The following is a 25,118-nucleotide window of genomic DNA, read 5'->3' as shown; positions in this document are numbered from 1 at the left end:
CTGGAAATAGTTAAAAATATAAATGGAAAATACATATTTTTATTATTTTCGGATATTCTTCATATTTTTAAATCCAAAAGAAAGAACTTTTTTACCATTACATAATTCAGCTCATTAGTTTATATATCAGATATACTGCTCTCTACTTGGGTTCAAACTGAAAAAGGCAGGTAAAACAAAAATGCAATTTAATGCCAACGCCACTTCGCAACTTCAAGGTGAATCTTCCAACAAACCCATACCGCTCTTGGTTTTAAGAAAACTAGGAGTGAAAAAAATTTATAATTTTAAAAGATCAATACGGTACCCACTTTTTTATTGCAAACATATTCTTATATATTTGACAAAATGGTGGAGTTGATGGGATTGATTGGTCAATTTCACGAAATAAAATTGGTCACTAAAAGAAATGAAAAAAAATATATATTCCATTGAAGCCGTTTAATTTAAACAGGCTTCAATGGAAAACGGTATTCACATTTCATAATTTCTTACCTTCAATAAACGTAGATTGTTTTCCATTTTTACAATACCACAAAACACAAACACAGGTAATTTCAAATGCGTTCTCTCATATATTTTTTTGCAAACCTTTACCACGTGGCCATTTGTTGTTGCACACTTTATTTATTTCAACCCTTTGCTATGATTTGTTGTTGCGTTCAAAATATTTATGCACACATTTTGAATGCAGCAGACAGAATGTCGCCAATCATGTTTTTCAATTTACGCGAAAAACAAAAACCCAACCGTTCGTTATGAGTTACTTCAACAGACTGATCTCTCCGTCATACCTTGTTGAATAAATACCCATTCTCTTGTTCTCTTTTCGCTCTTTCCATTGCTCAAAATTATTCAATTTCAATCACAAAGGTGATTGGATCAATCACATGTGTAATTGGAAACGGAAAAGATGTCAATCACGTTTGTAATTGAAAATTATTTCCGAATTGATTAACAAATTGATTGAATCAATTAATATTTTAATTGGAAACGTAACAAATATCAATTATTTTTTTAATTGGTTTTTATTCGGATATGATTAAATAATTAATTGAATCAATTAACATATTAATTGAATCCGTTTCCAAATTCAATTAAGTGTTTAATTGAAAAAATGTTGGTCATAATTTTTTGTGTGTATAGAAAATTTTGTCAAAATTTTATTTCTGTAGAAAATTTTGCCAAAGTTTTATTTCTATAGAAAATTTTGTCAAAATTTTATTTGTATACAAAATTTTGTCAATATATTATTTCTATACAAAATTTTTCATTTCATTTCATTTTTCATTTTATTGAACATATTTGTAATATGAAGCCAAGGTGGCCAAATAATATATTACAATAAACAACAATATCTGAGTTTTTGGATATATCTAAATAGCTAGAATAAAGCTAAAGGAAATAAAAAAAAAAAACAAAAAAACCTTACAATACTATACTTGATTCAAGGCTCCCCAGCCATTAAAAAAACAAAACAAGAAATCATAATAAGTCAATACCTGTAGTATAGTATGTGGTCCACTAGCACAGAAACTCAGGGTATTAAAAATATAAACAACTATGCAATATCATCATATTAAAATCACAAGACTCCATCCGAAAAGGCCTGAAGTAATTTCAAGCGGAAAACATTGTTAGTATGCGAAAAAATTCTTAAAGCATAAGGCAGAACATTCCAACTTCTAGCCACTCTCACCAAAAATGATCTAGCATATACATTGTTCCTAATTCTAGGACAGAGAATGAAGCCGACCCATTTTTGTCGGCGGCGGCTAACACTAAATTTTTGCGTCCGGCGGCGGCGGCTTGACGGCTAAGCCGATAAAAAATTGTCTGTTCGGCGGCGCAAAATTATCTATTATAAAATCAATTTGAAGTTTTCCGAATTGTAATGAGATTAGTTGTACAACCAATCTTACAATCAAATTTACATTTCATTCAAATTTTTTGAGCTAAATTTTTGTAAAACTATTATAGGAACTTGATACTAATTGCTTGAAAGTGGAAAGTTCAAAATTTTGGCAAAAACTATAAAAAATATTATTAAATTTTTCTGATATAAATCAATATATTAGATTAATTGGCGGCTAAATTTGAGTCGAGATGAGTCGACATATTCGGCGGCGGCGTCGACTGCTAAAAACGGGTCGGCGACGGCTAAAATCGGCGGCGCGACTCGGCGGCTTCATTCTCTGTTCTAGGAATAAATATTTGTGGATTCCTAACCGATCTTGAGAAAATAAATGCACTCCTGAGAGGGATCGGCCTAGTACTGGTTATCAATGTATAAAAGAAGGACAAATTTCGGTAATCAATAAAATTTCTAAAAGAACAGCCAAGAAAGTTTTTCACAAATTCTGAAATATGAACCCTTCGACGTACCTTGTATACAAAACGGACAATCGCATTGACTACACGCTTAATCCTATCTAGATTTATCCTAATACATCCCGAATAAATCTCAAAACCATAAAGAACTTGAGACATCATTAGGGAATGAGCAACTAGACGCCTGACGGTAAAAGGAAGATATATTCTAGACGCAAACAGTTTACGTAAGCACGACCATATCTTACCAGATAAACAGTCAATATGATATTTGAAAGAGAGTTCAGTGTCTAGAACAACCCCCAAGCACCTGTGGCGATTTACAAACCCGATAGACTCATCTCCCAGAAAAAGACTCGGCATTGATGATCCACGATGCTTCTTACCAAACATTAGGGCTTTACATTTAGATGAATTGACAGTAAGGTAGTTCTCACAAGCCCAACCTGCAAAACTGTCCAAACAGGAATTGACATCATTCTCAAGAATGTCCGTGTAGCACGAATTGCCCTTAAATAGCAGAAAAATATCATCGGCGAACATAAATGTCTCACAGTTCCTCAAAGAAGTGTATGTTTGAAGGTCATTTACGTAAAGTATAAAAAGTAATGGCCCCAAAACGGACCCTTGGGGAACTCCAGATTGTACCGTACGGACATTGGATTCCCTGCCATTCAAACTGACAAATTGACTTCTACCCTCCAAATATGAGAGTATAAACCTACACGCTGAGAAAGAAAAATTAAACTGCTCAAGAAAAATTAAACTGATTTCAGATTCACCAATGCACATAAATGAGAAAGATTGCTCAGAGTCAAGGAAGTTTTCCAAGTGACCAACATCAAAATCAGTGTTTGAGTTCACAAAATAGTCATTCAAGGTGTCAGGATCAAATCCACAAGAATCACTAGCATAGTCCATACATCCAGAGTCCCTAAGAATCTTCCACATGCTCGAGGCGTCCATGCCTCTAAATATCCTTCTAAAATATGTCCTCCTAGCCTTCCTGATGACAGACTTTGCCCTGTTGCGGTACCTACAGTAAATTACCCAATTCTCTTGAGATCTGTCTGCCTGGAACGTAGAGTATGTTAAGTCTCTCAATGACCTCGCAAATACCACTTCCCTGGAATGCATCCATTCATCACCGTTGTGTCGCACTCGCCTCCTAATCTTAGGAACAAAAGCAAAAAGTGCACTCAAGAGTAAAGATACGTAAGCAGATTTGGTATCTACATCAGTAGAACGGTAGATCAGGTCCAAATCGTAGTTATCCAAACAGGCTAGTAACCCATTCCAATCAATCTGATTAAAGTCATGGTATTCAATATACTCCAGTATGACCCGACAAGGAAGCAATTATTAATGCATGGTCAGACACGGACGGACATTGTACCTGATTCGTATAGCGAATAATAGAATTATCACTGACCGGGATAAAATCAATCAAAGAAGTTGATCTCCGGCTTAAATCGACTCGGTCTGGAATTATGAGCTATAGATAAATTATATCTCATGCAGAGAGAGCGGACAGAAATAGCTTTTATAGTATCAAAAAGATTGCAATTAAAATCCCCAACTACTGTCACATTTGAATATTCAGCAAAAAATTGCCTGTGGAATTCCTCAAATTTTTGTAAATTACCCATGGGAAGATACACAACGCCAAATAATAACTTCCTTCCCGCATTTCCTACTTCAATAAAGAGGGACTCACAATGCAAGTCAGAAATTCTACAGACAACTCTACAACGAATTCCTCTTCGCGTATAAATAGCAACACCCCCTCCCCTTTTAGGAGGTATACGATCATTCCTGGACAAATTGTATCCCGATATCGACACCGCATTATCAGGAACTTCAGAGGACAGCCATGTCTCAGAAACGGCAAATATATCGAGAGCACTATTACCTACAATATCCCTAAGCTCATAAATCTTCCCAGGAGTCTTCAAACTTCTGCAATTCCAATGCGATACATTCAGACAATCTTGAAATGGGCTTAACATTGTGGCAATATACAAGTTGCTGTGCACTATTGGACCAAGGTTATCATCAGACATAGTTATATTTAAAGCAATTTAAAATGGTGGGGAACCAAGAATCAGATAGAGTATACAAAATACTCAAGATACGTATTAATTCATTCAACAATATCATAAGTTAAATTATATAATTAACACACAGCTGATTATTAAATTAAGATCAATATTCTAGTGAGATCAAAATAATTTCGCAAAATATTAGGAAAAGAAAGAAAGTATCAAATAAATATACTAATAGAAGAACAATAAGCGCCAATTCATTGATTTACTTATATACATCACTGTACAACATCATTTGGGGTTTTACCGAGCAAGCTGGTACATCCATTAACATCACAAGTAAGCTCCTTACCATCCATTAGAACCACCTTAGCCTTCGCTACATCTCCATTTATAATTTTAAATTTGCTGATTACATTCTGGCGACGTAATTTCATGCACACGGAATTTAAACGGGCAGCTAAGGGGGTAAAATGATCATTCAGATAAACACGACTTGTCACATCACTGCAAGAGGGCAGAATATCGCATATTTTGAGCGACCTGGTCTTGAAATATTCTTTCATAATGGTATATCGAATATAAACATTATTTAGTTTAACAAGGATGTGCCTTTTTTTTATTTATGTAGCAAACATGATTAATATCATGCTGAGCTACGGTAACACCAAAGCGAGCACCTATAGCAATGACAGTAGGTGTAAGTTCATTAAGACCATCTGGAAGTCCACCAATAAGAAAGTCAGATCGGTTCAAACGTTTATGTAGAATGTTATTCTCGATTTCTAAGGATGAGTTTTGCGAGCATACTGAGGCTTCAACCTTGGTAATACGTTCTATGCATTTCGTGATATCAGCTCTAATTTCACTAAGACAAGTATCCATTTTAGAATTTATTTCACCAAGGGACCCCTTTATAGATATTTGCTCAGTCTGGAATGCATCAAATTTCTTATTCAAGCTTCGAATGTCATCTGCAACACATGTACTGCCATTATTATCAGCAAGGTTATTTTCACATCCACTACAAATGAACGACATACATTTTATGGACTTAAATATCGATAGCTCTTTATCAGTTAAGCTCGCACACGACGCATGTATCCATTTGGAGCATATCTTACAAGCAATAGAACCATATGTTTTAGTAATTTGCTCATTACATGTGCTACAAATAACGTTCTTATTAGCCGGCATTTTGTAAGTAAAAAACAACAGCAGCAACAACAACAGCAACAGTTGGGAATACAGCAATAAGCAGCACCACGCAACAAGTCTCTGGTATATCTTACAAAAGGTGGTATACACACGGGAAACTCAGGAATTTGTTTATATCGGAAGCGGCAGTTTAAGTATTATTAATGCGAAAACGTTAGCAATAAAAAAACCAACCAATTCTTTAAAATATTAGGAAAAATCAGCTGCGATGTAAAATGCACGTCTACTCAGACATAGAGTTGCCAAGTTTTATGCAAAGTCGATTGAGTCTCCAACACCCTCCCTCAATCGAGTTCAACCCCAATTGATTTTCGAAATTTCACAAACTGTGGTGTATGTAGAGGTTTCGTCATTATATCGGCCAATATCGAATCCGTTGGGCAGTAAAGGCATTCAAAATTTTTCTTTGTGACGTGGTCCTTTACAAAGTGGATTTAGTGTCAATATGTTTCGTTCTATTGCTGAGTTTTTCTTCTTTAATAAGTCTCAAGCAACTTTGGTTATCCTCATAAATGACAGTTGGTGATGTTTGGCTGATTTCCATGTCATTCAATAGATGTCTTAGCCAGATTGCTTCTTTACAAGCTTCGGAAAGGGAAATAAACTCAGCTTCCGTAGAGGACAGTGAACACACAAGTTTGTTTTCTTCAAGCCCAGCTTATTGATCCGCCATTGAGTTGAAACACGTATCCGGAATTGGATTTCCTATCGACCTTGTCTTCAGCCCAATTTGCGCCAGCATATCCGATCAATGTATCACGCTCAGAGTTGTTGTTGCTTAGCCTTAGGAAGTGATTAATTGTTCCCTTCAGATATTTGAGAACACGTTTCAATTCTACCCAATCTTCCTGAGTAGGACAACTCACTTTTCTAGCAAGTATAGAAACACTCGTGGCGATGTCAGGCCTCGAGTTTACACTCAGGTATAAAAGTGATCCAATCAACTTTTGGTATTTGGTATTATCTATAAGGAGATTAGACTCCGATTTTCCGTAGCCAGGATCCAACGGAAATTTAGATTATTTTGCATTTCATATTCTTTCAACATATCAGAAATGTATTTTCGTTGACGAATGCAAAAATTTAGGTTCTTGTCTTTGGAAATTTCGAGACCTAAGTAATGTTTTGACGTCTCCAAGGTTACTTATATCGAAATGTGACTCGATGAGTTTTTCAAAATTTCGGATGGCAAGTTTACCTTTTGAGACTGTCATCGACGTATACAAGAATATATATGATGCCTCCCTCGTTGGTGCATTTTGTATAAAGACACGGATCTGCACTAGATTGTTTGAATCCTCCGTTACGCAGGACATTGTGCAAGGTTGAATTCCAAACGTGCGCAGCCTGCTTAAGACCATATATACTCTTTTTCAATTTGCATACCAGATTACTTTTACCTTCTTCAAATCCTGCTGGTTGCTCCATATAAATGGTTTCATTTAGGTCGCCATTTAGAAATGCAGATTTGAAATCAAAGTGAACTGCTGACATTTTCTTTGCACCTGCGATAGATAAAAGTCCGCAAGGTTGATTGTTTGGTGACGGGGCCAAACACTTCATCATAATCTATCCCATATTTTTGGGAAAATCCGCGAGCCACATGTCGAGCTTTAAATCGCTGGGATCTTCCCTCGGCATTTCTCTTTATTTTATACGTCCATTTACAACTGACTATGTTGGCATTTTCAGGAGGTGGAACCAACTCCCAGGTTTCTAATTTCTTTAGAGATGCCATTTCTTCCTTCATGGCTCTTATCCATTGTTCACGTTGTGGCGATGCTAAAGCGTATTTGTATGATTTTGGTTCAATGAATTTGTCGTCGACTTTAATATGGTATCCGTATCTATCAGGAGGATTACCTTTTGTCTTTCTCTCTTTTTATGTTATACGCTTTGGTACTTCAGCTTGTGGCCAGATCGAGGAACTCTGCGCCTAAGGTGGGGTGCGTCCAGAGTGACCTGGCGGTAAGTCGGGTTGGTTTAGCTTGGCAAGAGAAAAGATGACGCGTGTCGTGTGGCCCTTGGTTGCAAATTGGACATACGTCAGCTACGCTGCTATCAATCACTGATAAATAGGAATTGAGGCGGCTGCACTTGCCTGATCTTAACTGGGCTAAAACTACCCTAGTCTGCCGTGGGAGGTCTCTTTCCTCCGGTGCTATGGGCGGTGGACGGACTCCGAGAACAGGATTAACCTTTTAGCTTCTCACCGCTTCAGCTACAGTATCCTCATGAATCCTGTTCAAACCTGCCTGGTACGCTGCTTGATCTAGAGGTTCTCTTTTGTAGCGCTGGATCTCGCGCTCTAGATTATGTATATCAACCCTTACGTTCCTGGGTGGTGGTTGTGCATCCATGAGATGGTGGTTTGGATGATTACTGCGATAACAACCCAGGAGATACTGCTTTGACAACATGTAGTTGTGTCTTCGCACAGGGATGATCTTTGTCTCCACATAAAGGTGATCCAGGGGTGTGCTGCGGAGACACCCAGTCGCAGTTCTAAGGGCAGCGTTCTGACAGGTTTGTATGTTATTCCACTGCGTATCACTAGTCTGCGGTGTCCACACTGGCGCTGCATAGTTTACCACTGACCGGCCAATTGCCTTATAGGTAGCTAACAAGGTTTCTTTGTCCGCACCCCAAGTACTGCCGGCAAGTGACTTGAGGACCTTGTTTCTACCACGGAGCTTATTACAAATTGCAGTGGCATGGGCAGACGACCTGAAAAGGCTGTCGAATGTGACCCCAAGAATCTTGGGGTAATTTGTGGTCGGAATTATTTCGCCATCGACACTAATATTCAACTGCCTGCGCACTTCTGCCGTCCATGTAGTGAATAGTGTGGCTGAGGATTTGGTGGGGGATATCCTCAAGTTTCTCGCAGTGAAATAACTGGTAAGATTAGCTAAGTAGACATTTAAACGATCGCAGATGTCATCAACATTGGGCCCAGATGCCAAGATTGTACAGTCATCCGCATATGATACAATCTCGACGCCGTCAGGTGGGCGTGGAATCGAGGACAGGTAGAGGTTAAACAGTGCCGGAGATATCACCCCACCCTGGGGAACTCCCTGTTTAACTCTACGGGGTTTTGACTTTTTGTCCCTGAATTCCACGTACGACTGGCGTCCACACATATAATTCAGCACCCAACGTTTCACTCCTGCCGGTAGGGACGTATTCTCGATGTCCTCAAATAATTTGGCATGGTTGACCGTATCGAATGCTTTCGATAGGTCAAGCGCCACGAGGACTTTCCTATGACACGGTCTGGTCTGATTAAGTCCCTTATTGATGTGTACCTTACGGAATCCATGTTGATGGTGGGCAACTGGAAAATTCTCCACAAGGCTAGGGAGGAGTAGTGCCTCAAGTGTCTTGGCTACTGGCGAGAGAAGGGATATCGGTCTGTACGATTCACCTTTACTCGAATCTTTGCCTGGTTTCAGTAGTGGAATCACCCTTCCCATCTTCCAGACATCGGGTATAATGAGTGATTCTAAGGACAAATTGAGGAGTCTGGTCAGGTACACAACTCCCAGTATTCCCAGATGCTTCAACATTAGCATTGAAATTCCGTCGGGGCCCAGCGCCTTGGATGGTTTCGCGCTGTTGGTGACACTGGTAACTTCGGCTACAGTAAATTGTGGTGTGTCGTCGGCTCGGAGACCACGTATACGACGTGTGGCTCTCCTTTTCGCTCTATCACTCTCGGGATGCTCGACAAACTGTCGGTTGAAGTATTTGGCGCATCTCTTCGGATCAGTCACAGTCACGTCGCCAAAGGTGACTGAAATCCCATCATCCCTTGTAGCGGGGTTCGAGAGCTCTAACTGTTGACCACAATTTACCAGTCCCTGTGCCTAAGGTACTTTGCTTCAGGTGCTCTAACCAAGTGTTCCGCTTGTGCTCGTCGACTATCTTACTAATCTCTAGATTTAGTTCTCTGATTCTAGGATCAGCAGGATTAGCACGACGGCGTTCATCACGCTCGTCTGCGAGTCCCGCCGCTTCGGCTGGGAAGTTGGGCCTCACTTGGGCAATTCGACCAGCGGGTATGAAGCGAGCGGCTGCTGCGTTGATGATGTCCCGGAACGCCCTTTGGGCAACATAAACATGAGAGGGGGACGGGAGCTCACTGAAGCGGCGATTGGTGTAATCTCTGAAGCCTTCCCAGTTGGCTTTCTTTTGATTAATAAACGTCCGGCGTTCAGAGGTTATGAAATCGGAGGGTCGGTTGATGGTGAGAATTATGAGGAGGTGGTCCGATCCCAATGAAATGACGGGTTGCCAGGAGACGTCATTTATCAGACCAGGCGACGCTAAAGATAAATCTGGCGAACTGCTGCAGTCATCCATAATCCTCGTGGGGGCCTCTTCTTTCACCGTGCAAAATGTGGAGTCATCTATCTGCTCTGCCAAAGCTATGCCTCTCTGGTCATTACCTAGGAGAGAATGCCAAAGTTGATGGTGGGCATTAAAGTCTCCTAGAACCAATCGGTTATGCCCGCACAACAGCCACTCAATGTTTGGGCTATAACCTGGAACACAGCTACCAACCGGCGGTATATACACATTGTATAGCTCTATCTCGGCAGCCCCAGACTTAACTGCTACCCCCATACATTCCATATACGGGTCACTGGTGTCTAGCACAAGCGGGATAGGTCTATACTGCACGGAACGGTGTAATATGAAAGCCAGGCCACCACCTCCACTTCTCGTGCGATCCTTTCGAAGCACATTGTATCCATCACAATGGCGTAGGCTGCAGGTGGAATGCAGCTTTGTTTCCTGGATCGCCGCGACCCTTATCCTTTTCCGATTCATAAAGTCCACGATCTCGCTAATCTTACCCCGGAGCCCGTTGCAATTAAATTGCAAAAACGATGCACTATCCGGAACTGGAACAACAATATTGGGTGTGAGATGCTGCGGCGGAGTATATTGTTGTACGGGAGATGTCGGGGGAGTCGCATAGACGACCCGCTGCTGCTATCGCTGGCAAAGCATCCTGCCACGTAGTCAGTGTGACTATACTCCCGCAGCGATGTTAAGCCGGAGCAGTTCCGGAAGTGCACCCACTCCAAGCACCGGTTACACCTGACCGAAACCGAAAGGTGGTGGATCAGGTTTCGGCAGACTGAACAATACCATGGTCCGGGGTTCTCCTCTATCCCGGCTCGGACCAACAGCAAACGGAGAAGGTTCCCCGGGATGCACCTTCTCCAACACAGCCGCTGGCCAATGGATGGGATCCATCGGGTCGATCCGGTACACAGAACCCGCCGCCGTGGGATCGTATTGACATTCTTGTTGCTTGCAAAAATCTCTAATGGTATTTTCGAATTGTTATTATTATTGCTCTCGGGAGTCTTATATTCGGTCAAGAATTTTGCATCTCTACTTATCGTCACTTTTCGACTCTTGATATTCACAAATCGGTATCCATTTGAATTTTCTTCATAACCCATGAATGTCAAGACTTCCGATTTTTTATCCAATTTTCTTCGCTTTTCATTGGGAATATGAACGTGAGCCTTTGAACCAAAAATCTTCAAATTACTTATATGCGGTATCTTGCCTTCCCATAGCTGGTACGGAGTGGTATCAGATTTTGTATATATACGATTTTGCAAATAATTTGATGTCATTATGGCTTCACCCCAAAACAAATTTGGAAGTTCGGCTTCTGCCAGCATAGATCTTGCCATTTCTACCAGGGGGTTACTATGTAACTCGATTCGAAAGTTAAATATTACGAAAACGGATTTTTCCTACCAACTAACGTAGCAAATACATTTGCTACTTTCGAGTTGCCACATCCGATTATCGGATATTCACACTCTACTTTCGTATGTGCATCACCATGTACTTCGAATTTAGATGTCAAAGTCGCTCGAATGTAAACATTTGTACTCGTTTGATATTATGTTAACGGAAAAAATTAAAATATTAAATTATTGGCACCAAACGCATAAAAATGTAAGTATTTGTTAAATTTATATATATATCAGTAGGTTAATATTTATAAAAATGTTTTTTAATAGGGAAAATCCAACAAAAAATGTAAACACCAAACAAAGACAAGTGCTCGTTTTTAGATGGTCTGACCATTTGGATGTGAGTACCATCAACAGCTCCTATTATCCCTGGAATTCCGGACATGACATAAAACAGTTTGTTGTGCCAAGCCAGCAAAATGGTCTTGACCGATTTGGTGTTGTTGGTACCCACCTTGACCAAGAAACTTAAGTGTAACACCTAATTTAATTTCAGGTGTTACACCAGTCGATCTCTGTGTTGTTAGCAGCTGTGATCTAATGCTCTCTAACACATAGTTAAGCCGGAAATTTCGCACAAACCTATAAATATAAGTATAAACTCACGAACAACATACATAACACGTTGGTACTTACATTGCATCCGTTAATTGCATAAAATCTACACCATCGCGTAAGATTCTGCGTTCCATTCGCTCATCTTCATTTTCCATCCAAAGGGCAACCGAATCCATTTTTGTAACGCACAAATATTATTTACTTTTTATTTTAATTGTTTTGACATTTCATGTAATAGATGTAGCCAACTCTGAATAAAACATTCGAAAGTACTGCCAAAAATGTTAAGAATTAGTGACAGCACTTTTCACTCGATTCAAAACTCTTACATGGTAAGACTATAAATTCGGATCGAATACAACTTTCGAGCTGTTCAAACTTTCGAATCGAGTTACATAGTAACCGCCCAGATATCGATTCTTTCTTTCAGCAATACCGTTTTGCTGGGGGCAATATGGAACGGTGCACTGACATTGAATTCCTTTGTCTTCCAAATATTTTTTTGACATTCTTACCAGTATACTCCCCTCCATTATCCGATCTAATTATTGAAGGATATCTTGAAAATTTGTTATACATTAGTTCTACAAAACATGTAATCTTTTCAGAAGCCTCGTTTTTATTTTTCAATAAATAGACATAAGTGAATCTGCTGAAATCGTCGATAAATGTTATGAAATATTTTTTACCGCCAGGGGTTGTTGTCTGCATGGGCCCACAGACGTCCGTATGAACCAAATCCAGAACTCGATTTGAGATTTTCTCAGATTTCTTATTAAATGGCTTCTTCGACATTTTGCATGAGATGCAGACATCACAAACTTTCCTTATACCACAATCTTTTATATTCATACCTCTTACAAGATTTTGGTTCTGCATTATCTTAAGCGCTTCGATATCTCTATGACCAAAAATCTTATGCCAATAGTGCTGTTTCATGTGACATGAAACAGTCAGAGCTTTTTGTCTCTGACGCAAGTGAAACAGACCTGACACTATTTCTGCAAAACCTACTTCATTTCCGTCTTTCGCAGTGATGCTTGCACTAGAATTTTCAAATACTATCTTCAAACCATCCTTTAACATTTTGTTCACGGACAGTAAATTTCCTTGGAAAAACGGTATGAAGAGCACATCGTGTATATTTACGTTAAATCTATCACCCTTAGAATTCACAGTTTCAATACTGCAAGACCCTTTGCCTTCAGAATAAATTGACTCACCATTTGCAACGGCAACAAGTTCTCGAATATTTGCATCCATCGACGAAAAGAATGAACGTTGAGAACTGATGTGGCAAGTTGCGCCAGAATCTATCACCCACGATGAAGCACCACTTCCACTTGAAAAACAATAATTACCTTCTGATGGCTTTACTTCCTTTGCTTCGTTGGCTGTATTGCTATTGTTATTCTTGGTTTTCTTGAACTTCCAGCAATCCTTTTTAAGATGTCCTTTGGCCTTACAAAAATGGCAAGGTTTTACACGATGTTCTCCTTCGCGTTCTGCAATCTTGAGTATTGAATTAGATGGTATGTTTTCCTTACTTTTCAAGCATTCTTCAATCAAACATGTTTCTACGACTTTCACAGTAAGCTCGTCCCTTTTTTGAACTTCTAAAGCCGTTACGAGTGTACCGAAAGATGGTAGTAAGCTGCTCAGCTGCATCGCTACTAGCCATCTTTCTGAAAACTTTTCGCCAGCGGCTTCCAATTTCTCAAACAGAAGTTTCATTTCCATTATATGGTCATTGATATTACCGCCCACTGAATATTTCATATTACAAATTTGTCTCATGATGCGTACGCTACTTCCGAGCGTGTCCTTTTCACGATGTGACCGCAATATTCTCCAGGAATAATCCTATAATGACTGTGGTTTCCTCATTCTTTTTCTTCCAAGCTGCGTCTGGGGTATTTGGAACAGGATTATTTAGAACTTCCCATAAACCTTCCTTGCGCAGGATCAGCTCCAGCTTAAATTTCCACAAATGGTAGTTGTCCTCGTTCAATTTCGCAAAAGATGTCCTTAAATACTCCATAGCGAAAGGCCCATAACCTATTGGAAAATCTTCTATGTGTGGAATTGAAGTATTAAGAACACACTCGAATTTAACAGCACGAAATTTTATTTGGGAATGGAAAAATATTTTCTACAACTGACAATATACTAAAACAGAAAATCAATACCTATTATGTGAATATAATAAATTAAATTGTAAAGTGAATTATGCAAAGTCGATTGAGTCTCCAACAGTAATTTTAATTTTTTTTTTTGCAAAGATTGACAGAATGTACGCGAACTTCTTCCAGTGCCAATTTACAAAGAACTAATTCTCAGCTTCAAAACCAATTAAAATAAATAATAATATTCATATTTTTTACCACACTTCTAATTAACATTGTGAAATTTATTGTTTCCAATAAAAATTGTAATATATTTTATTCAAATAGCCGAAGCCCCTGAAGAAGACAACAAGGAATTTCCGAAACGTTTGGCAAAATGTAATAAAACTTGTTTTTATTTACAAAATTACATTGGTCCAATTAGCTTAAAAAACTGAACTGAATATCACTGGATTTCTGGCCAAATATACGATATAAATAATACAAATAAGATACAACACATAATAAGATAAGTGGTTATAAAAGGACTGGCTGACATTCAGCATTTTTGGGGAACCTGCATTGAAAACATATTGTCGTCAGGCCAAAGATTTCATGTCTTAAAAAACCGAATGCGAATTTTGTTTAGCATAGAAGACACATTTCTTATTTAATTATTCTTCGTTAAAACAACGAAATTTTCGTTCATTTTCTTAAATTTTACGAAGAACCTTTTTCATTTACATTCTGCGTTAAAATTTCTTCATAAAAAGTATTTATTATATTTTTTATGCATGTGTATGCTACTTCTCATTTGGGTGATAGCACGCTTTGAATAAAAGTGAAGCAATAACACTAAAAATTATTCAAAAACTTACGATGTAAAGTAGTGATGACATTTTTCTAAACTTTCGACTATAATTTTGTTTAAAAATCGAACATTTTTGAAAAAAAAGTACGAAAGTTTTTCATAAAAAGTACGAAACATTATCATAAAACGGACGAAATTGTTTCATAAAAACTAAGAAAGTTTTTCATAAAAAGTACGAAGATTCTTCATAAAAAGTACGAATTTTTTTTCTTACAAACTAAGAAAAATTTGGAAGAACTTTTCTTCGTAAAAAATACGAAATATTTCGTACTTTTAATGAAAAGTTTCTTTGTTTGTAAAACAATGACAAATTTCATACTAGAAACCGTAGTTTTTATCCAATTTGCCTAAAATTGGAAATCTATATGAAAATTTTCTATAGAAATAAAATTTTGGCGAAATTTTCTATAGAAATAAAATTTTGGCAAAATTTTCTATAAAAATAAAATTTTGACAAAATTTTCCATTGAATAAAATTTTGATAAATTGTTCTATAGAAATAAAATGTTGACAACATTTTCTATAGGAATAAAATTTTTACAAACTTTTCTATAGAAATAAGATTTTGACAAAATTTTCTATAGAAATAAAATGTTGACAAAATTTTCTACAGAAATAAAATTTTGACAAACTTTTCTATAGAAATAAAATTTTGACGAAATTTTATATAGAAATAAAATGTTGACAAAATTTTCTATAGAAATAAAATTTTGATAAAATTTTCTATAGAAATAAAATTTTGACAATATTTTCTATAGAAATAAAATTTTGACAAAATTTTCTATAGAAATAAAATTTTGACAAAATTTTCTATAGAAATAAAATGTTGACAAAATTTTCTATAGAAATAAAATTTTGACAAAATTTTCTATAGAAATAAAATTTTGACAAAATTTTCTATAGAAATAAAATTTTGACAAGATTTTCCACAGAAATAAAATTTTGACAAAATTTTCTATAGAAAAAAAATCTTGGTAAAATTTTCTATACAAATAAAGTTTTTACAAAATTTACTATAGAAATAAAATTTTGACAAAACTTTCTATAGTAATAACATTTTTACAAAATTTTCTATAGAAATAAAAATTTGACAAACTTTTCTATAGAAAAAAAATTGACAAACTTTTATATAGAAATAAAATGTTGACAAAACTTTCTATAGAAATAAAATTATGACAAAATTTTCTATAGAAATAAAATTTTGACAAAATTTTCTATATAAATAACATTTTGACAAACTTTTCTATAGAAATAAAATGTTGACAAAATTTTCTGTAGAAATAAAATTTTGTCAAAATTTTCTGTAGAAATACAATTTTGACAAAACTTTCTATTATGATAAAATTTTGACAAAACTTTCTACAGAAATAAAATGTTGACAAAATTTTCTACAGAAATAAAATTTTGACAAACTTTTCTATAGAAATAAAATTTTGTTGTTGTTTTTTTGATTTCAGCTTAAATCCATACATTGACTAAACTACAAGTGCTGCTTAACCAACAGAGGAAAATAATGTTTGTCAAATTTATTTGGGCAAAGCTCTATAGACTGCAAGATGGTTGGATGGACGCACGTTTCGGAATTACCACATTCCTCATCAGCATCCTCTACTTGCAGCAAAACTATCAAACAATTATCAGAATAAATTCAGGCAGTTCATTAAACCCAACAATAAACCACACTTGAACCTTCCGAAAAAAGGCTTTACATTGATAGCCGGCTTATGCCGAAATAAATTCGTACAAACATCTCTCTTTTCCTTTGCCACCATCAAATCATCGATTTGAGTGAAATTGGCTGGGTTTTATTTTGAGCGTGCTTCCTCTTCTTTCTTTCATTCGTTTTGTTTTGTTATTGTTGGTTTTTGTTCTTTAATCATTGATGTTGTTTTTTGATTTCAGCTTTAAACCATACATTGACTGAACTACAAGTGTAGCTTAACCAACAGAGGAAAAGAATGTTTGTCAAATTTATTTGGGCAAAGCCCTAGAGACTGCAAGATGGTGGGATGGACGCACGTTTCGGAATTACCACATTGCTCATCAGCATCCTCTACTTGCAGCAAAACTATCAACCAATTATCAGAATAAATTCAGGCAGTTCATTGAACCCAACAATAAACCACACTTGAACCTTCCGAAAAAAGTCTTTACATTGATAGCCGGCTTATGCCGAAATAAATTCGTACAAACATCTCTCTTTTCCTTTGCCACCATCGATTTGAGTGAAGTTGGCTGGGTTTTATTTTGAGCGTGCTTCCTCTTCTTTCTTTCATTCGTTTTGTTTTGTTATTGTTGGTTTTTGTTCTTTAATCATTGTTGTTGTTTTTTTTTATTTCAGCTTAATACCATACATTGACTAAACTACCAACAGAGGAATGTATGGTTTTAAGCTGAAATAAAAAAAAAACAACAACAATGATTAAAGAACAAAAACCAACAATAACAAAACAAAACGAATGAAAGAAAGAAGAGGAAGCACGCTCAAAATAAAACCCAGCCAACTTCACTCAAATCGATGATTTGATGGTGGCAAAGGAAAAGAGAGATGTTTGTACGAATTTATTTCGGCATAAGCCGGCTATCAATGTAAAGCCTTTTTTCGGAAGGTTCAAGTGTGGTTTATTGTTGGGTTTAATGAACTGCCTGAATTTATTCTGATAATTGGTTGATAGTTTTGCTGCAAGTAGAGGATGGTGATGAGGAATGTGGTAATTCCGAAACGTGCGTTCATCCAACCATCTTGCAGTCTCTAGGGCTTTGCCCAAATAAATTTGACAAACATTCTTTTCCTCTGTTGGTTAAGCTACACTTGTAGTTTAGTCAATGTATGGTTTTAAGCTGAAATCAAAAAAACAACATCAATGATTAAAGAACAAAAACCAACAATAACAAAACAAAACGAATGAAATAAAATTTTGACAAAACTTTCTATAGTAATAAAATTTTGACAAAATTTTCTATAGAAATAAAATTTTGTCAAAATTTTCTATAGAAATAAAATTTTGACAAAATTTTCTATAGAAATGAAATTTAAAAAAAAAATTCTATAGAAATAAAAAGTTGACAAAATCTTCTATAGAAATAAAATGTTGACAAAATTTTCTATAGAAATAAAATTTTGACAAAATTTTCTATAGAAATAAAATTTTGACAAAATTTTCTATAGAAATAAAATTTTGACAAAATTTTCTATAGAAATAAAATTTTGACAAAATTTTCTATAGAAATAAAATTTTGACAAAATTTTCTATAGAAATAAAATTTTGGCAAAATTTTCTATAGAAATAAAATTTTGACAAAATTTTCTATAGAAATAAAATCTTGGCAAAATTTTCTATAGAAATATATTTTTTTTTTAAATCGAACATTTTTGAAAAAAAAGTACGAAAGTTTTTCATAAAAAGTGCGAAACATTATCATAAAAAGGACGAAATTGTTTCATAAAAACTAAGAAAGTTTTTCATAAAAAGTACGAATTTTTTTTCTTACAAACTAAGACAAATTTGGAAGAACTTTTCTTCGTAAAAAATACGAAATATTTCGTACTTTTAATGAAAAATTTCTTTGTTTGTAAAACAATGACAAGTTTCGTACTAGAAACCGTAGTTTTTATCCAATTTTCCTAAAATTGTAAATCTATATGAAAATTTTCTATAGAAATAAAATTTTGCAAAAATTTCTATAGAAATAAAATGTTGGCAAAATTTTCTATAAAAATAAAATTTTGATAAAATGTTCTATAGAAATAAAATGTTGACAACATTTTCGAGAGAAATAAAATTTTGACAAACTTGTCTATAGAAATTCAATGTTGACATAACTTTCTATTGTGATAAAATTTTGACAAAATTTTCTATAGAAATAAAATTTTGACAAACTTTTCTATAGAAATAAAATGTTGACAAAATTTTCTACAGAAATAAAATTTTGACAAACTTTTCTATAGAAATAAAATTTTGACAAAATTTTCTATAGAAATAAAATGTCGACAAAATTTTCTATAGAAACAAAATTTTCATAAAATTTTCTATAGAAATAAAATTTTGACAAAATTTACTATAGGAATAAAATTTTGACAAAATTTACTATAGGAATAAAATTTTGACAAAACTTTCTATAGTAATAAAATTTTTACAAAATTTTCTATAGAAATAAAAATTTGACAAACTTTTCTATAGAAAAAAAATTTGAGAAACTTTTCTATAGAAATAAAATGTTGACAAAACTTTCTATAGTAATAAAATTTTGACAAAATTTTCTATAGAAATAAAATTTTGACAAACTTATCTATAGAAATAAAATTTTGACAAAACTTTATATAGAAATAAAATGTTGATAAAATTTTCTATAGAAATAAAATTTTGACAACATTTTTTATAGAAATAAAATATTGGCAAAACTTTCTATTGTAATAAAATTTTGACAAAATTTTCTATAGAAATAAAATTTGGCAAAATTTTCTATACAAATAAAATGTTGACAAAACTTTCTATAGAAATGAAATGTCGACAAAATGTTCTATAGAAATAAAATTTTGACAAAATTTTCTATAGAAATAAAGTTTTGGTAGATTATTTTTGGCGATATGGACCAATTTTTGTGTGATTGGCCATCGGCTATATATAACTAAAGACCGATATGGAATAATTGTTTTTATGGCTGCTAGCGGCCATATACTAACGCCATGTGCCAAATTTCAACCGAATCGGATAAATTTTGCTCCTCCAAGAGGTTCCGTAGAACAAATCTGGGGATCGATTTATATGGGGGCTATATGTAATTATAGACCGATATGGACAAATTTTTGCATGGTTGTTAGAGATCATATACTAACACGAATCGAATGAATTTTGCTCCTCGATAGCATGTTTCGTTCGGAAGTTAGCGTGATTTGAACAGAGGGACGGACATGCTTAGATCGACTCAGAATTTCACCACGACCCAGAATATATATACTTTATAGGATCTTAGAGCAATATTTTGATGTTTTACCAACGGAATGACAAAGTTAATATACCCCCATCCTATGGTGGAGGGTATAAAAAATTTCTCACTTCCACGAGGTTTATTTAGTTCTTAGCACCTATTTCTGTAATACAAAATATGTAAAAAAACAGCCTATATATTTTTTGCTTGGACGGAGATTCGAACCGCGGACCATAAAGTTGGTAACCGAACCCACTACCCACTGAGCTATGCAGCTCTTATTTCCATCGCCGTTCAATTAAAGGGTGATTCTTTTGAGGTTAGGATTTTCATGCATTAGTATTTGACAGATCACGTGGGATTTCAGACATGGTGTCAAAGAGAAAGATGATCAGTATGCTTTGACATTTCATCATGAATAGACTTACTAACGAGCCACAACGTCGAATTTTCAGTGAATGGGCCCTAGAAAAGTTGGCAGAAAATCCGCTTTTTTATCGACAAATTTTGTTCAGCGATGAGGCTCATTTCTGGTTGAATGGCTACGTAAATAAGCAAAATTGCCGCATTTGGAGTGAAGAGCAACCAGAAGCCGTTCAAGAACTGCCCATGCATCCCGAAAAATGCACTGTTTGGTGTGGTTTGTACGCTGGTGGAATCATTGGACCGTATTTTTTCAAAGATGCTGTTGGACGCAACGTTACGGTGAATGGCGATCGCTATCGTTCGATGCTAACAAACTTTTTGTTGCCAAAAATGGAAGAACTGAACTTGGTTGACATGTGGTTTCAACAAGATGGCGCTACATGCCACACAGCTCGCGATTCTATGGCCATTTTGAGGGAAAACTTCGGAGAACAATTCATCTCAAGAAATGGACCGGTAAGTTGGCCACCAAGATCATGCGATTTGACGCCTTTAGACTATTTTTTGTGGGGCTACGTCAAGTCTAAAGTCTACAGAAATAAGCCAGCAACTATTCCAGCTTTGGAAGACAACATTTCCGAAGAAATTCGGGCTATTCCGGCCGAAATGCTCGAAAAAGTTGCCCAAAATTGGACTTTCCGAATGGACCACCTAAGACGCAGCCGCGGTCAACATTTAAATGAAATTATCTTCAAAAAGTAAATGTCATGGACCAATCTAACGTTTCAAATAAAGAACCGATGAGATTTTGCAAATTTTATGCGTTTTTTTTTTTTTAAAAAAGTTATCAAGCTCTTAACAAATCACCCTTTAGTACAGTAACTATCAATGTCCAAGCAACACATACAGTCAATCAGTTATATTTCTAGACGAGATTGCTGGCCACGCACACAGCCGAAGACATTTTGGTAATACGTGTTACTAAAATGTCTTCGGCTGTGTGCGAAGACATTTTGGTAATACGTATTACTAAAATGTCTTCGGCTGTGTGCGAAGACAATCCTCGTTAGAGGAATTAAAAAATATAAAAACAAAAAACCAAAATGAAACGTTGCCTAATTTCATTTATAAATAAAGTACTGCGAGATTAAAGGATGCCAATTTTATGTACTCAAGCGGGTAAATTTTCGAAGTAAAATTATGGCCTCCGTGGTCATACACTCAAAAAAAGTGAACTGTCTATTTCACTAAAGCCAATTTAACTTTATTGTAGTTAATGGAATTATTATGTTTGGAGAAAGTTTCCTTTACTCTAATAAGTTTTTGCGTACGTTAGTTAATCTAAGTAAATAATAGAACATGTTTGCGGCATTTGAGAACCATTTAAATGCTTATTGCCAATATCTTTTTCTCCGCTCGAAAATTATTTTTACAAAGACCAAATACATGGTTTTCGCGACAATTACATACTCTAGATAAGCATTAAATGGATGCGGCAACCATGTCCAAACATGTTTTTTTCTATGCGTGTACCTTCTCTAAAATAAGATTCATACACCGAAAAAAACAGTGAACCCACCATGAAGAAAATTTTTGGCAAATTTTAGAAAATTTTAAATATTTGTAGAAAACTTTAATTTTAAATATTTGTAGAAAACTTTAATTTTTAGTTTTCTACAAATATTTAAAATTTTCTAAAATTTGCCAAAAATTTTCTTCCTGGTGGGTTCACTGTTTTTTTCGGTGTATGAATCTTATTTTAAAGAAGGTATACGCACAGAAAAAAACATGTTTGGACATGGTTGCCGCATCCATTTAATGCTTATCTAGAGTATGTAATTGTCGCGAAAACCATGTATTTGGTCTTTGTAAAAATAATTTTCGAGCGGAGAAAAAGATATTGGCAATAAGCATTTAAATGGTTCTCAAATGCCGCAAACATGTTCTATTATTTAAATGATAGAATTTGAGACTATTACATGGTCGGGAAACTCATGTACCTGACCATTCAATTTTTTTTTACTTTTTTGCAGAGAAAAAAGTATTTTTATAGGTTACATATAGACATGTCTAGAACCATTACATGACCATAAAGACCATGTTCATTGTTTTCGTGACCATTTAATTTTTTAAATTGTTTGCAGCGAAAAATAATATAAAAACATTGAGCAGGTACACACGATTTTCATTTTTAGCGTCAGTCGTGTGTTGATTGTTGAATGGACGGAGAATACGGAATTATGTTTTGTGTTAATTTATTTATTCAGAAGTTGCACGTGGTTTTATATGAACACAAAAAAGGAAAGTGTAATTGAAAAAAATTTTGATATATGGTATCATTTGTTTCTATTTGCTGTTACATGATGTCTGCGTTGGTACATTTGATGGGCACGAAGTAAATATGGAATGATTACTTATTGTTGAAATTGAACCAAAATGGAGTGAAGTTTGCTTGCACGACATTATAAATACAAATAAACAATGAATTAATTTATAAATAAATAAAAACAAATAAATAAAGTTAATTTTGTGTTTTCTTTTCTCAAGTGGCGTCCTTTTTTCGACCAAGAAATTTTTTTTCATAAAGATCAAAACATTTTAGGTTGTGACCATGTTCTTTCAACTGAAAGAAAAACATTTTTGACGAATACCATAACATTTTAGATCGTGACCTTTGTCTTTTAATGGAAACAAAATTCTTTTTATCAATATAATAACATTTTAGATGAGGACAATTTTATTTTTCTTAGAACCATGTTCACTGAGCCAACATGGTTGCAGGTGAAAATGTTACATGGTCGCCGCAAAAATAGCTCCTATCATATTATTTTGCTCTTCGAATATGATTGTGACAATCATGTTTCTTCTCTGCGTGTATAAAACTTCGGGCTTTGTGGTTATAACAGTGTCAATCAGACGAAAGATTTATATGAGAGCTATATTTAAAATTTAACCGATTTCAACCATCATCTTTGGCATGAATACACTGAAAAAAAGCATTCTCGGTTCCAAATGTTTTGTCTTTAAAAAATTTGGTATTGATTCCGAGCCAAAGAAGCAAAGAATACAAGTAAGGATACTTTTAAGACACAATTCTGTTTTAAATTTAGGTTTTGTGTACTTGCTTCTAGGAAGCAAATTTTAATTTTTCGCTTTCTCAGCTTTTTTTCTTCATATGCTATCAAAGTCCTTTAAAAACGAGTTAACGGAAACTTTATTTTCCAAATTAGGACTCGACTTCCAGTAGAAATTATGCTATGTTTGAAGTAAAAAACTTCTTTAAAATAAAGTTTTGAAAAACATGTCCTATATTTGAACGATTTTTTGCTTTGTAGTCAAGATGCAAAAAGACAACAAATTTAAAGACAATTTCATTAATATTAAAGAATTTTTCTGCATTATTAAAGTCAAGTAGACCTTAGCCCAAACATTTTTTCTTTCATGTTAAGATACCCATTTTTAAGTCAAATCACTTAATTATAAGGACAATACGACTTCATTGAAAAGTTTATCGACTTTTGGACAAGGAAAATAACTTTATTTTAGAGAAATGCGTCTTCTATGCTAAGCAAAATTTGTATTCGTATTTTAAAGACATGAAATCACGACAATATTTTTTTCAGTGTAGATAGAATACAATCTTCTTCTCTCTGTGCAAATTTCCCTTACACTGGGGGATGTTTACCAACATAAAAAAATCACGTAAATCAAATTAAAACGTTGGTCATATAGGTGTAAATCGGGCGAAATATACATATTGGATATAGAAACTTAACGATACTACTAATTGCGGTTTTTGTGCAAAATTTGAAGTAAATCAGGGGTAGAGTTTTAGGCTTTAGAAGCCAAGTGAACTACAACTTTGAGTACAAAATTCTGTGAGCAAACAGAGGGATATAGCTAGATCGGCTCAGGCGCCGGCCTTGAGCAATATTGTCAATCTCGTTTCTTTCTGGGTGTACTAACTTATAATACTGTGCTCCACAATGCTGTAAATGTTATAATAATAATTTACTACGGAACGAATACAAACGAAGTTTCCTATATTTATGAAGTATTTTCTTTATTTACTTTTAATACTTTTATTATTTTCTTTATTTACTTTTAATAATTTTAAAGAAATTCTCTTTCCATATGTTTGTCTTTTCTTTCTGCATGGATTTGGTATCCGTCGCACAAAATCTTCCAAAATATGTTATGTTTACGAGTATTTCAAATTTCTAGTTAAGAGAAATTCTTGCGATTTGCGATTATATAAATCCAAATAAAAGTTAATAAAAAAAACTTCTATGATACAATTTTTTAAAGGATTTTCAAAATAATTCTTTCCCCAAACGAAATTTTAGTTTGGGTATACCAATTTAGAAAATCTGTATGCTTCATTTGTGTATAATTTTCCCTCTCTTTAACGTACATAACAATTTATTAAAGTCGAGAAAACTCTCTCAAAACTTAATAATTCCATGAACTAAAATAGAATTGAAAATTGGCTTTAGTATCATATAGGTTCACAGTTTTTTGAGTGTACATTTTCATACCAAAAATTTATAAAATTTAATGAAACATGCTGCCGCAGGTACCAAAATTAGAAAAACAACGGAACAAGAAAAACAAAAGGCAGCAATTTGTACCAAAAATTTCTAAAGTACGCATTTTCGTACAAACTATATTTTATTCAAATTGATTTGATATTTTTCTGAAAGAATATAATTGATATTGATGCTACGCGCAAAAACTAATTCATTTCTCCCAAAGGAAACAAACAAAAATCATTTCCGATCTATAAGAAAGTTTGATTAGATGAACACACTGAAAAAATTTTAGAAAATTTTAAAATTTAAACAAAACAATATTACAATTATATATATGTATATATATATATATATATATATATATATATATA

At 34.7% G+C, this 25,118-nt stretch overlaps 2 protein-coding genes across 2 annotated transcripts in view; one reads left to right on the top strand and one right to left on the bottom strand.

Moving 5' to 3' along the window:
- LOC142225559 (ribosome assembly protein METTL17, mitochondrial) overlaps positions 1-25,118 on the top strand; it is a 52,686-nt gene that overhangs the window by 11,921 nt on the left and 15,647 nt on the right. The window lies entirely within an intron of this gene.
- On the bottom strand, positions 11,663-12,352 carry LOC142225560 (uncharacterized). The gene is made up of 2 exons (XM_075295343.1): positions 12,023-12,352; positions 11,663-11,968 (listed from the first exon to the last, which is right to left on the bottom strand). Exons 1-2 carry the CDS (start codon positions 12,118-12,120, stop codon positions 11,737-11,739), a joined length of 330 nt encoding a protein of 109 aa, XP_075151458.1. The 5' UTR covers positions 12,121-12,352; the 3' UTR covers positions 11,663-11,736.

This window comes from Haematobia irritans, chromosome 2, assembly GCF_050003625.1.
Source record: "Haematobia irritans isolate KBUSLIRL chromosome 2, ASM5000362v1, whole genome shotgun sequence".
Classification (NCBI taxonomy): Eukaryota; Metazoa; Arthropoda; class Insecta; order Diptera; family Muscidae; genus Haematobia; species Haematobia irritans.
Note: the sequence above shows the minus strand (reverse complement) of the source record. Positions and strands in the feature narration are given on the sequence as shown.